General features: G+C 46.8%; 1 protein-coding gene across 4 annotated transcripts in view; it reads right to left on the bottom strand.

The window, feature by feature from the left end:
* Positions 1 to 3,417: 3,417 nt before the first annotated feature.
* PATJ (PATJ crumbs cell polarity complex component) overlaps positions 3,418 to 12,217 on the bottom strand; it is a 140,001-nt gene continuing 131,201 nt past the window's right edge. For 3 of the 4 annotated variants that reach the window (XM_032117749.1, XM_032117750.1, XM_032117748.1), the window contains exons 42-44: positions 9,360 to 9,463; positions 7,726 to 7,849; positions 3,418 to 6,078 (exon numbers count right to left, since the gene is read on the bottom strand). In XM_032117749.1, the coding sequence (XP_031973640.1) occupies positions 5,932 to 6,078; positions 7,726 to 7,849; positions 9,360 to 9,463 (375 nt within the window). In that variant the 3' untranslated portion in view covers positions 3,418 to 5,931. The remainder of the gene's footprint in view (positions 6,079 to 7,725; positions 7,850 to 9,359; positions 9,464 to 12,217) is intronic. The other variant, XM_032117751.1, reaches the window with a different exon arrangement.

Below are 12,217 nucleotides of genomic sequence, written 5' to 3'. Positions count from 1 at the left end.
AGCCATTTTTGAGGTGTTTCTTCAGATCAGTGACACCCCCCCACCCCCAGGGAGGCCCCTGCACAGACATGGCAAGGTGGGATTTTTTTTGCAGGAATTCCTCCACTTTGTGTACAAAAGCCAGCACGGGCATCTCTGTCAGGCCCCAGCTGCAGACAAAAAGAGCCGTAACACCATTTTGTGACAGTTTTCACTGAGGTTTTTTTCCTGACAGCTCTGGATCTGTGCCTGCAGAGAGGAATTTCACTCTGACTCCTGCTGCTTCCCTGAGGAAGGGGAACGTTCTGGCTTCAGCAGAATAAGTGAGGGAGATTTTCTGCTAAGGATCAGGGTGGCTTTGGGAAGTGCCTACCTCCTTCTCGATTTCGGGACAGGGAAGTTGTTTCTGGGGTGTGCTGCAGCTCTGCAGAGAGGCACCACAGACTTTGCTGCCTTCCCCTGCCCCCCTCCAATCCCCCTTTCCCTCCTGTTCCCATCCCTGCAGCCCAGGCTGGTTAACTGCATCCCCAGCATGTTTATTTTCATTCCTTTGCCTCATATTTCCTCTTTGCCTCTCAAACCATCTCCCCAGGGAGGAGCAGGGTGATCCCCTGGAGCAGCTCCTCTGCTCATGGGGACCCTGAGGGATCACGGGTGGGTTGATGCTGCCCTTGGCATCTCCCAGTGCCCAAAATCCTGCTGTCAAATTACCAATATTGCACAAAAAAATCATCTGTGGGATCTCAGTGCCACAGAGAGCCAGAGCCAGCCTTAATTTATATATTCTAATATCACTGTAGAGATCAAACTAAATATAGGCAAGGAGAAACACACCCCCGGCATGAGCACTGCGCAGGACAAATGGAGACAATTAAGTCACAGCAAGGAAAGGAATTAATCTAATGATCTTTACAGGCTCAGCATCCAGCAGCCCCTCAGCTATGAAGGGAAAGAATGACGAGGAGCTCGGCTGAACGTGATTTTTCCACTCTCCTTATGGGCATTTCCAGTGTATCCCTTTCTTTTGCTGCGAGGGGAGAGGAGGGGGGACTCTGAGGGTCTCATCTGAAGCCCCTCAGCAATCAGGGAGAACCTTGTCACTCAATCATCCTCAGCATCAACAGGATGAGGGAGCTGGGGGTGTTCATCTGGAGAGGAGAAGGCTCCAGGGAGAGCTCAGAGCCCCTTGCAGGGCCTAAAGGGGCTCCAAAAGAGATGGAGAGGGACCAGGGACAAGGGCTGGAGGGACAGGACACAGGGAATGGCTTCCCAGTGCCAGAGGGCAGGGCAGATCAGAGATCAGGGATAAATTCCTCCCTGTGAGGGTGGGGAGGCCCTGGCACAGGGTGCCCAGATGAGCTGTGGCTGCCCCTGGATCCCTGGAAGTGTCCAAGGCCTGGTTGGAGTAACCTGGGATAGTAGAAGGTGTCCCTGCCCATGGCAGGGGGATGGAACTGGATGATCTTTTAAGGTCCCTTCCAAACCATTCCAGGATCCATCCAAAGAAAAACATCTCCTCTTGACATGGTTATCACCCAGAACCTGCCCCATCAGCAGCTTGGACGGTGTCAGTGCAGCAACTCTCAGCAGAATTTAATCTCCTTAGAAGAGATAAATGTCTCAGCAGCAAAGGCAGATTTATTTGCTGCAGGGGCAGCGTGTCGGGCACAGCGACTGCTCCTCTGCTTTGGGGTCAGTGGGGTCAAGCTGGCCCTTGTTCTGTCCCCACAGCTCAGTGTGGAAGGGCCAATTTACCCTATTTTTGCCAGGATGGAAGGCAGTTACCAGCAGGAGTGAGATGGGCCATGATTTCCTTCCCTGGAAACGTCCTGTCACTGCACCCAGGTGTGTCGTTTTTGCAGCATGCCCCTGTTCATAGGGAAGGGCCAGCTCACAGTTTGGGAGTTTGTCTTTCCCGGGCTGGGCTGAGAAGGTGGAGCATCCTCAGAGCATCCCTGGGGGCAGCTCCTGTGGCTGGGCCTCCAGCCCTGGGCTGAAGGCTGAAGAAATGCAATATTTTGTCGACTGCTCCATCTAGTGCCATTTCAGCAGTAAAAGCATCTGGAGCACAACACTTGGAGCCGTGCTGGGCCCGGGCAGCTTTCCCTGCCTGGTGTCTGGAGTGGTTCCATGAGGATGTACCAGGACCCAGCCCTGGCCCAGTGCTTACCTTGCAGATCCAGAACCAGGGATCTTTATCCTGTTTTCCTCATCCTTCTCAAAATGGGACTGTAAAGCCTTACATGGAAACATCTGCCCTGCAAAACATAACATTCCTTATGAGCTTTTTAACTGTTCAGGAATTCCTTAGGTTGCATCAGGCTTGGAGCAACCTGGGATAGAGGAAGGTGTCCTGGCCCATGGCAGAGGGTGGGATGGGACGAGCTTTAAGGTCTGTCCCAACCCAAACCATTCTGGGATTCTGTGATTCTAACTAAAGAGGGAATAAGAGTTTATGCTACCACTGCATATTTCCCCTTTTTTTGTGCAGGAATTGGGAGTAAACTCTGCTTCACCCCCACCCTTGAGAAGGCATCAGAGCCCTCAGAGCCCACTTAGAAAAGGCTAAAAGCAAAGTCAGGGTGATCCTTGCTCCTTTTCCACTGGGGATGCTGCAGAGCACGGATCTCTCTGATTTGCTGCCATCCTGGAAGGTGCAGCTATCACAGGAATGTGCATGTTAGGGAACAAGCCCTGCTAAGAGGGGTAACAATGACCATGGCAGTGTTGAACTAGGCCATCAATCCACCCCAATTCCAGACACAGATGTGTGAAGCCGTGGAGAAAAATGATAATGGAATTATGCATCAGTGCTCAGCACAACTGTAAAAACTGATGTTTTATACATGTGTGACATTAAATTAATTCATCCCAGTTCTTTCAGGCAGAGGGACATTAACTGCTCCATCCTGGCATAATCACATTATCCCCACAGGCTCTGTGGATGTCACACTTCCAGGATGGTAATCACCACGGGATTAATTACAGGAAATTTAGGGGCATTACAATGGTTCCTCATGAGCAGGATAATGAGGCGGAGTCTCTCATCCCTCCAGGCTGACCTGCTGTCCCCACCAGCCCACCCAACACCACCACATCATAACCTGGTTATGAGTTGGCCAAGAAATGCCAACAGCCCTGAGATGGCTCCTGATGATGTCAAAGATGTCCTTGATGCTGTCACTGCCAACTGCAGGTTATTCCACGTCTCTCCAGGAGAGGAAGCTGATGGAGGGACTGTGAACAGCACAAGGCCCTTCTAAAGCAAAGGCTCTGACAGCTGAGTCCTCAAACCAAGGCAGGAGAACCTTCAGGACAAGAGGAAATGGAGGAAAAGTTGTGCCAGAGGAGGTTTAGACAGGATACCAGGGCAACATCTCATGCAATAGCTTTTAACTCTGACCTAAATTAAAATACAGAATAAAACAAATGCACAACTACTTACGCAACCGAGCTTTATTTAGAACCTCTGAAGTCATAAAACGTCTCCTTTTACTGATATACGTAAACATACAATCAGGAGGTTTAATTGCTTTTTCCCTTGCGCAGAAATAAAGTTCTAAACAAACCAGAATGCCTCCACCCAGACAAGCATGATGCAAACTGAATTCTCTGCCTTGGTCCTGCACGTGGAGCGTGGTCACTGGTTTATCAATTATTTGCAATATAATTTTTTGGCAGTAATATACTCAAACACACAAAGTGCAAATTACAGGAAGCAGAAAATGTTCTCTCTCCTTCTGAGCAACGAGAAGTGCAAAATGTCTCAGCCCATAAATTCTATTTATGTCAATGAACTGCATGTGCATCCCAGGCTAATAAATAGCCGTGGACAACTTCATTGATTAAATGTGGCAACGTCTCAGAGTCGGAACGCAGCGGCTATAAAAACAACAGGACAGAGGAATCATTCCCTTTGGTTGGCAAATTCCACACACTGTTGCTGAGGGCACCTCCTCACATCTCACCTTGAACTGCTGCATGCCTCGGATACTTGTGCAACCCAAGCAGTTTGTTAAGAATTCCCCAGTTTTCTACATCTGGAGCTATTCCTGCAATCAAGATTCCATTCACACCTCACTTGGCAAATCCAACAGGACACTGGGAATCCACTGAAAATGAGAAGTCTCTTCCAGGCACTCTTAAGGGAATACCCACCAATGGTTCCAGCAGGCTAAATGCACTTTGTGATTACCTAAAGTTATGGAAAACTTTCTAAGGAAATAAGGAAAACCCTTCTCCATGAGAATTAATTGCAGCATTCCTGTCTCAGTGTAGTTCACCTCGCTTCAGGACCTGTTCCTGTATGCAAAATGGGGAAAATTCCACTAAATGACACAGAACAACACCCCCCTGCACTGCTCAGTTATTACACTGCAGATTTTGAACCTTCTTTCCATTTAATTCCTGGAATTTTTCACACAAAATGAGCAACCAATTTTGACCCCGCCCCCCCTTTCATTTCTCCCAGCTACATCATCATTATAAATTATGCCAAATAGTCCAAGTCAGACTGGGCTGCTTCCTCCAAACCCCTCCTGCTCCTCTGGATAGGAAGATTAACCCACAATGCCCTGCACTGCCAGGAATCTGCCTGCCAAATTCATCTGCTAAATCACCAAGGCCACGCTCATATAATCACTGCAGGATGGCTGGGACATGGAATGAAGCTGGGAACTTTTGGCTAAACGTTCCTGCACTCCCACCTCCACAGTGGAGTGGGACCGGCCTCGGGAAGGCTCCTTGTGAGCTTCAGACCCCCAAAAATTGGCTGGGGTTTCAACTGAGCTGCCCAACTCGCTGGAGGGGACTGAGAAACATCATCCCAAACTGCTGCAGCTGGCTGTGGGAGATCATCCCAGCACTGCCTGGTAGTGCCTGGTGTTACCCAAAATTGACTCTGGCAGCCCCAAGAGAGGAGCATCCTCTGTGATGCATGAAAGCCTCTTCCTTGCACTACCTGATCCTGGGGAGACTCCCAGAAATATAAATCAGTTTGCTGGGTAGGATGAACTCCATCGAGCTGGAGGGACTGCTCACCGTCATTCCGAGAACTACAGGATCACATTCCCGAAGCAAACTTTTTGTCTTCGTGAAAGTTTCAGGATGAACAATTATGCTGCAGCTTGGCACGACAACAACTGCCTTTGTATGCGACATGCCTGGCATATAACAGCACATTTCTTCTTAAAAAATATAATTAGAATAGACTGAGCTACGCTGTTGTTGTTCATGCTGCCTAAATATCTGAAAAGGCTCAAACATTTTAAAAGCCTAAAAAAATAAATTTCCCTCTCCCCTCGTTTATTTTTCATGCTAAAGGCTGCAAATTGACACATCACAGTAATTACCTCTGACTAACTTCCATAGACCTACCCAAAGAGATAAACATGAGAAGTTCACATTTGACTATCAGACTTACTGTGCCGAGCACAAATAATTTCCCAGAGGAGAATTTGATATTTCATCATTTGGAACAGTGGTAATTTAATTACATTGCTAATGTTTTCTGGCATACTTGAAAGAACAATTAGCATAAGTAAATCATGAGTGAGATGACAAGTCACTCGGCATTTATTTCTGCTCATCAGATGAGATCAGTTGATGATCGGAATTCTCCTTTGTGTGCGAATTGATTCCAGGTTCAGCAGTCGCAACCGGGGTTCGGACCAGCGGGGACAAACCGACGCATTAAATAAAGCAGAACGAATCTCGTCCTTTGAAGTTCCTTAATTAAACTTGTTCAGAGAAACCTCCGAAGCCACCAGAAGTTGTGGAGGGCGGGGAGAAAGGCTGATAAACATGGGAGGCTGAATGAAGCTGGAGATGCGCACTGCGCGGCCTGGCAGCGGCGGGAAGGCTGATCCATGTTTGCCAGGCTCTGCCGGGGGCTGGGCAGTGTTTGACAGCTCTACTGATGGCCTAAAAGAATTGTGTTTATCTCTGTGACGCTCAGGACAGCACTGTCAGTGTCACCGTGCCCCTCTGGCGCTTCAGGATGGCCACGGCCTGCTCGTGGGTGACGCCTTCCAGGGCCTCCCCGTTGACGGCCACGATCTGGTCCCCGCGCTTCAGCCGTCCGTCGTCGGCCGCCGCGCCCTGCAACGGCAAACCAGGGATCAGCCGTGGCACACCGGGCCTCCTGGGACCCGGAATGCTGCCTGGAATGAGGGATGGAGCACTGGGAATCCCTCATGGCCGGGAGAAATGGCAGTGCTGAGCTTCCCCTGAGTGCCTCGACCACCACCTGATGCTCCCCACCCTGCCAGGGTACACGCCCAGGAAGAAGGGAATTGGCTCTTCCCTCAAAAAAGGCAGGGAAAGACTGACTCTGGATTTTATGATCATGGAGAGGCTTGTTAAAGCAGCATTGAAATGTGCTCCATGCCCCAGGGTAGAGAAACAGCTAAAAAAGTGGGGAGGCAGAGGGAACAAGCTGGGCACTGCCCCGGACCCCAGACAGAGCTGAAGAAATGGCCTCGAGTTGTTCAGATTGAACATCAGGATCATTTTGTTCAACAAAAGGTGCCAAGCACTGGAGCAGACTGCCCAGCGGAGTCCCCATCCCCAGAGGGATTTAAAATCCATGTGCATGTGGCACTTGGGGACATTGGTTGGCAGGGCTGGAAAAATGGCTGGAGTCAATGATCTCAGAAGGTTTTTCCAACCTAAAAAGTTCTATGACAGTCCTGAAAAGCTTCCAGAGAGCTTTAGAAATGGCTCTTCTCCTCCAGAGGCCTCAGTGAAGTTCTTTTACCTAAATCCCAAGCCCTGCCTGCCCAGAGGTTGGCTCACAGTGTCTCCTTCTGCCCCACCCCAGTGACTGCAGGAACTTTAGGTTCCATTCAGGGTTTCTCAGCTGTGCTCTCACCTAGAAACCCGTAACCCTAAGCACCAGCTGAAAGAGACAATATTTTAATAATTGAAAACTGTAAAAAGGCCAGATATTTACGGTTTGAGCCCCAGAATAGCAGGAGAAGGAGACATGACTTCTATTCTACCTTCAAAGTTTTCTCAAAGACATCATCTACCCTGCCACAAGTGCTGCCACAAGTGACAGGGCAAGCAACTGCATGTGACTGACTTCAAAATTATTTCATGGAAAGTATCCCTAATTCCCACTGTTCTTCTTCCCTCCTCTTCCATTTCCACAACTCCCCTGACGTGGCCATGCCTGATGTGTCTTGCTGGCCCACACTGAGCTCATTTCTAGCAGGGGATGGGTGGAAAAAGGGGCATTTCTCCCTCCTCCATATGCTGTATTATGATTCTTCCCCAGCCTCAGGGGCTGGAGCTCTCTGTACCTGGCAGGGACCCCCAATGCCCCCAGACACTCAGGGCTGGGATCAGAGATGGGCTAATTCCTGTTTTTTCACCAGGATACAGCACCTCTGCAACTGCCTCCCTCCTGCACAGTGGGGAAAAAGGATGCCTTCGACACCTCCCGGAAATCTCCTGGAGATTTACAGATAGAAAACTGCCTTATAAATATTTTAATGTACAAATCCAAGTTTCCCAAGTACACAGAGCGATTTTGCTGAGACAAAGTGTCTTGTTTACAGCCATCAGTAATATGAAATACAAACTGAGAAGCCAGCTATGAGTTCTGGGTCCCCTAACTCACAGCAACGTACTCAGACAGTACATTTTGCTTTCTGCTACATAATATATTATCCAAGCCCAATCTTAGGTTTATTTTTAAAGATAATACAGAAAAAAGGGGAGAAAACAAAAAATAAAAGATACCTTGGCAAATATAGTCTTGACATAAATGGGCAGGTCTCCATGGGGACTTCCATACCCCCCTACAATACTAAATCCCAGTCCATCAGAGCCTTTCTCCAAAGTAATAATCTTAGGTTGAGGTGCTCTGGAAACACAATAAATATCACTTAGATAAGCAATGTCTGTCTCTGGGGACACTTACAGAGACATTTATCTATCATGAGTTTTTTCACACATTCACAAACCATGACCCCGGCACTGGAATGTTCCTTCAAAGCCCAGAGTAGTTCAAAGGCTGCTCCCGTGTGCTCCAGCTCCTCACTTGGAAGAATTTATTTTTAATTACTGTATTCTTATATTATACCCACATGCCTGTGCTCATAACTCCAGAGCTCGTCACTTTGAGCCTGAACTCTTTGGGGGGGTTTTCTCTGCCTACACTGAACAAAGGAAGATTTTTTGGTGGAGTTTAGGCCACTCATACGAATTTATCCATCTCAAATTTGAAATTAGTAATTTCTGTGTATGTAGAAAGAATTGTTGTGGACAGAAGGTGGTCAGGTATTGGCACAGCTGCCCAGGGCAGGGATGAGTCCCCATCCCCAGAGGGATTTAAAAGCTGTGTGGATGTGGCACTTGGGGACATGGGTCAGTGGTGGCCTTGGCAGTTGGACTTGATGATCTGGGAGGGCTTTTCCAACCTAAACCATTCCATGATTCTGTGAAAGCCATTTGGCATCTCCCACCTATCTAAGGGTGCAGCCCAAGCTGAATAATATCTGCATTTTTTAGGACCTACCTAATTCTGCTTCACATTTTCACTTCTAAATTTCCCTACTGCTTTGATATGAAAAAAGAATACAAATCCTTTTGTAAAGCAAGCAGTTCTCCTTTGAGAGAAGCAATAAAACCAGCATCTCACATTGCAAGACCACAGAATGCAGCACAAATAGCTCAACTTTTACACTCAACCCCCCTGAGGTAGGGCAGCAACTTCTTAAAATAAACAGAATGAACCACAGAATGAAAATGAAGAACATAATGAAGACGATGAGCTGAAATGGAGACCAAATGAATTTCAAAATGGTAATTGGGATGCTACAGTGTGAAAAGCACACAATGGAGAATGATATATGGCAGGGCTGGATCTCCAACTTCCATCACCTCACACAGGTGCTGCAAGCAGGAATTATTTTAATCAGATTTTTTCAAATTACAAAGCTAAAAAGATTGAAAAGACAAAGTCCTGGGACTTACATGTTTTGAAAGGTGTTTTTAACACCTCTGGCATCAGTCTGCCAATACCAAATTATTTCAAGTTGCTATGATCAGAACTCCTTCCAGACGAGGAAGCCAACGGACAAGGGCAGAACTACCATGTCAGCACAATGTTAGGGAAGAAAGGGGATATTTTTTCCTTGAAAAACACCCAGAAGTAGTGCTTGGAAACACGTTTTGTGCTTGTTTACTCAAGCAATTTCTGTCAGCAGGCAAAGACAGACATGAGCCCATCATCAGCTTGGGGAAGGAAGGTCACAGAGTTTTCATTTTAAAGGTGATGGAAAATTAGAGAGAGAAGCAATGGGAGAGACCTCCTTGCACCCCTTCTCCTGCCCAGAAATCCACCCCAGCTCTGCAGGAGAGCAGGAACTTACTCGGGATCGTCGGCGGGGTGCTCGGAGGGCGCGTTCAGGCTGCAGCCCGTGGACATGCTCTCCAGCTGGCTGGCAATGGCACTGATGTTGGTGTCAGCCACCACCTGGGCAAGGGGGATGCAAGGAAACACCATTTGGAAAATCAGCTGCTGACTTTTTTCCCCAGGCAAGTTTTAAAACCAAGTTCCACTCAAATCTCCTGCTAATTCCTCACTTTCAGGTAAGAGCAGCTACTTTTCTGGGGGTTCAATGCAAATTTTGCTCTGAAGCTTTCTCTTGCCCTCACATGACCATCACTCGGGCACTGAGCAAAGGGGAAGAGTCTTTCTGGATAATCCAGAGAAAAAGGTTACTTTTCCAAGGAAATAAGAGTCAACACAAGGGTCCAGGATGGGTCTTGAATGAAACCATCATAACCTTTAAGAGAACACCAAGATCCAAAAGACTATGAGGCAAGTACCCTGAAATAGCTCAGACTGGTTTGTTTGATGAGTAGGGAACAAATTAATCCTCGGTTTTGACTTTTCTGAATTTTTAGCATGAAAACAAACTGGATTGTTAACCTTCCCAGTTCTGGGTCCTCTGTTGTTCTGAAACCATCCCGAATGATGCTCTGAGGGCTGGAGCCCCTGTGCTCTGGAGCCAGGCTGGGAGAGCTGGGGGTGCTCACCTGGAGAGGAGAAGGCTCCAGGGAGAGCTCAGAGCCCCTGGCAGGGCCTGAAGGGGCTCCAGGAGAGCTGCAGAGGGACTGGGGACAAGGCATGGAGGGACAGGACCCAGGGAATGGCTTCCCACTGCCAGAGGGCAGGGCTGGATGGAATATTGGGAAGGAATTCTTTCTGAGAGAGTAGTGAAGGCCCTGGCAATAACTTTATTTTTTTTTCATTGATGCTGATTTTTTATTTGCTTTTTTTTTTTCTGGAAGATTTTCAAAGAAACCACCACGAAGTGGTTTGGATTTGAAGTATTTACAGCTGAAAGGACATCAGTTTCCCAACAAGTACATGCTGTGGTTATCCCCTAACTCCATCTCTCTCTGAGGAGATATTCTTCTCTGCCTGACGTTTACTGCAGCACAGGAGTTCAGCTCAGACACAGTGAAGAACAGCCAGGAAGAATAATTCCAGTATTTCCTCTAGCTATGGCCTTATTTTATCCAAGTGAGCAGATACTTCTTCCACTCATTGCTGTGAACGTGGCTTAAGGAAAACGTCCCTTTTCAAAGTAAAAAAATTGTTCTATAAATCTGTTCTAAGTGAGTGCTCACAATTCTTCCATAGCAATATTTCCCTCTTCCCAATCATCTGGAGCCAAGAGGGTGATAGAGCCAAGAGGTTTCCGATGCAAATTTTGCATCCCAGAACTTGGGTTCCAGGATGCCCCAAAGGAAGGGGTCCAGCAGATGAGAGCAGCACCTGGCTCAGCCAGCAAAGACCCCACCGAGGTTCCCTTCCCATGGCATCAGGGTAAGGAATTCCAGCCAGGATCTGTCGTGGTTTTTTTTTTGGTTTTTTTTTTTTTTCTGTCGTTCAATAAAACAAAAATAAATCTATATTCAAAAATCTTCAGTTGGCAGCAAGAACATATGAGAGTTCAACAACCTTGTAAAAAAGCTCCCCCTTATCTCATTACTACACCTGCAGAAAAGAAATTAAATTAAACCAAGGCATCAAAACAGCCGAGAGGGATGATTGTTCCCCTGAGACCTTAATCTCCCATTTGCAAACAGCATTTACAAACTCCTTCCCAGGACATTCCCATAATAAGCCTTTCCACCCCACTGCACACAATTATCTGACCTTTCAGAGCAGCTTGCCATGAAGTGGTCTACCCTGATAATAAATAGAATTACTTAATGGCACATCAGTCACGATCATCACAGAGATAGGATTATTCCATTTGGATTGTTGTGATAAAGAAAGAGCAGCTTGGTGGTGGTGAGGTACCTGTGGTTGGTGGGGAACCATCAGACCCACGCTTTGACACCACTCCAGGTGTTGAAGTACAACACCCCACCTTCCTAGAACAGATTTTTAATAGAGGAGAACAGACTCTACTCCATCCCAATAAACCTGTATCATCTGTAAAGAGCATCAAGCTCATTTTAATGAGACAGAATGCTCAGGGAGCCAAAATGTGGAAGAAAAACAGCCAAGTGACAAACCCAAAGACACTTCCAGAGGAAGCTCTTTAACCCAGTGGCACTTCTAGAAGAACCTCTTTGTTTGTGTGAGCGACCCAGTGACAGAGTGCTCCATCAGGAATATTTTTAAATCCATGATGAGGAGCAATATTGAGCTGTATTACAGCTTTCAAGATGAGCAATTTTAGGTTCTGCATCAAGCTTTTAATTTTCTATTCAGGGAATACCGTTGACATGAAAAGTGAAATTACGCAACGTTAGTAACAATATGATAACTATAATTTAACAGAGAATCCTCAGCTGGTGTAAATCTGTGTGTTTCCTCTGACTTCAATGGAACTACACAAAACACCATCTGCTCTGGAACTGGCTCATCACTCACGAGGTCAGCAGTTCATGGACAGACAAAACAAAGAATAAGCAAGTCTAAAACTAAGTTTATTATCATTTCATTGCCTCTTTTTTTCCCTTTTTTCTTTTTTCCCCCTGTTTTTTATAGTCACATTTGTGTCATAATACAAGCAAGGAGCTTGCACAAATCCCTCAGGATGTGTTCCAATCCAAAATGCTGGGATGATAAAGAGAGTTAAGAGTAGATTTTAGTGGTGTCTTCAGCTTGTTTTCCAATTGTTGCAATAATTCTGCAAACGAGTAGAATTTTGAATTCTCTCTGGCAAGTATTTTCCCCATTTCTTTGTATAAACATAAAAATAAA

Source organism: Corvus moneduloides, chromosome 9 (assembly GCF_009650955.1).
Source record: "Corvus moneduloides isolate bCorMon1 chromosome 9, bCorMon1.pri, whole genome shotgun sequence".
Taxonomy (NCBI): domain Eukaryota; kingdom Metazoa; phylum Chordata; class Aves; order Passeriformes; family Corvidae; genus Corvus; species Corvus moneduloides.
Note: the sequence above shows the minus strand (reverse complement) of the source record. Positions and strands in the feature narration are given on the sequence as shown.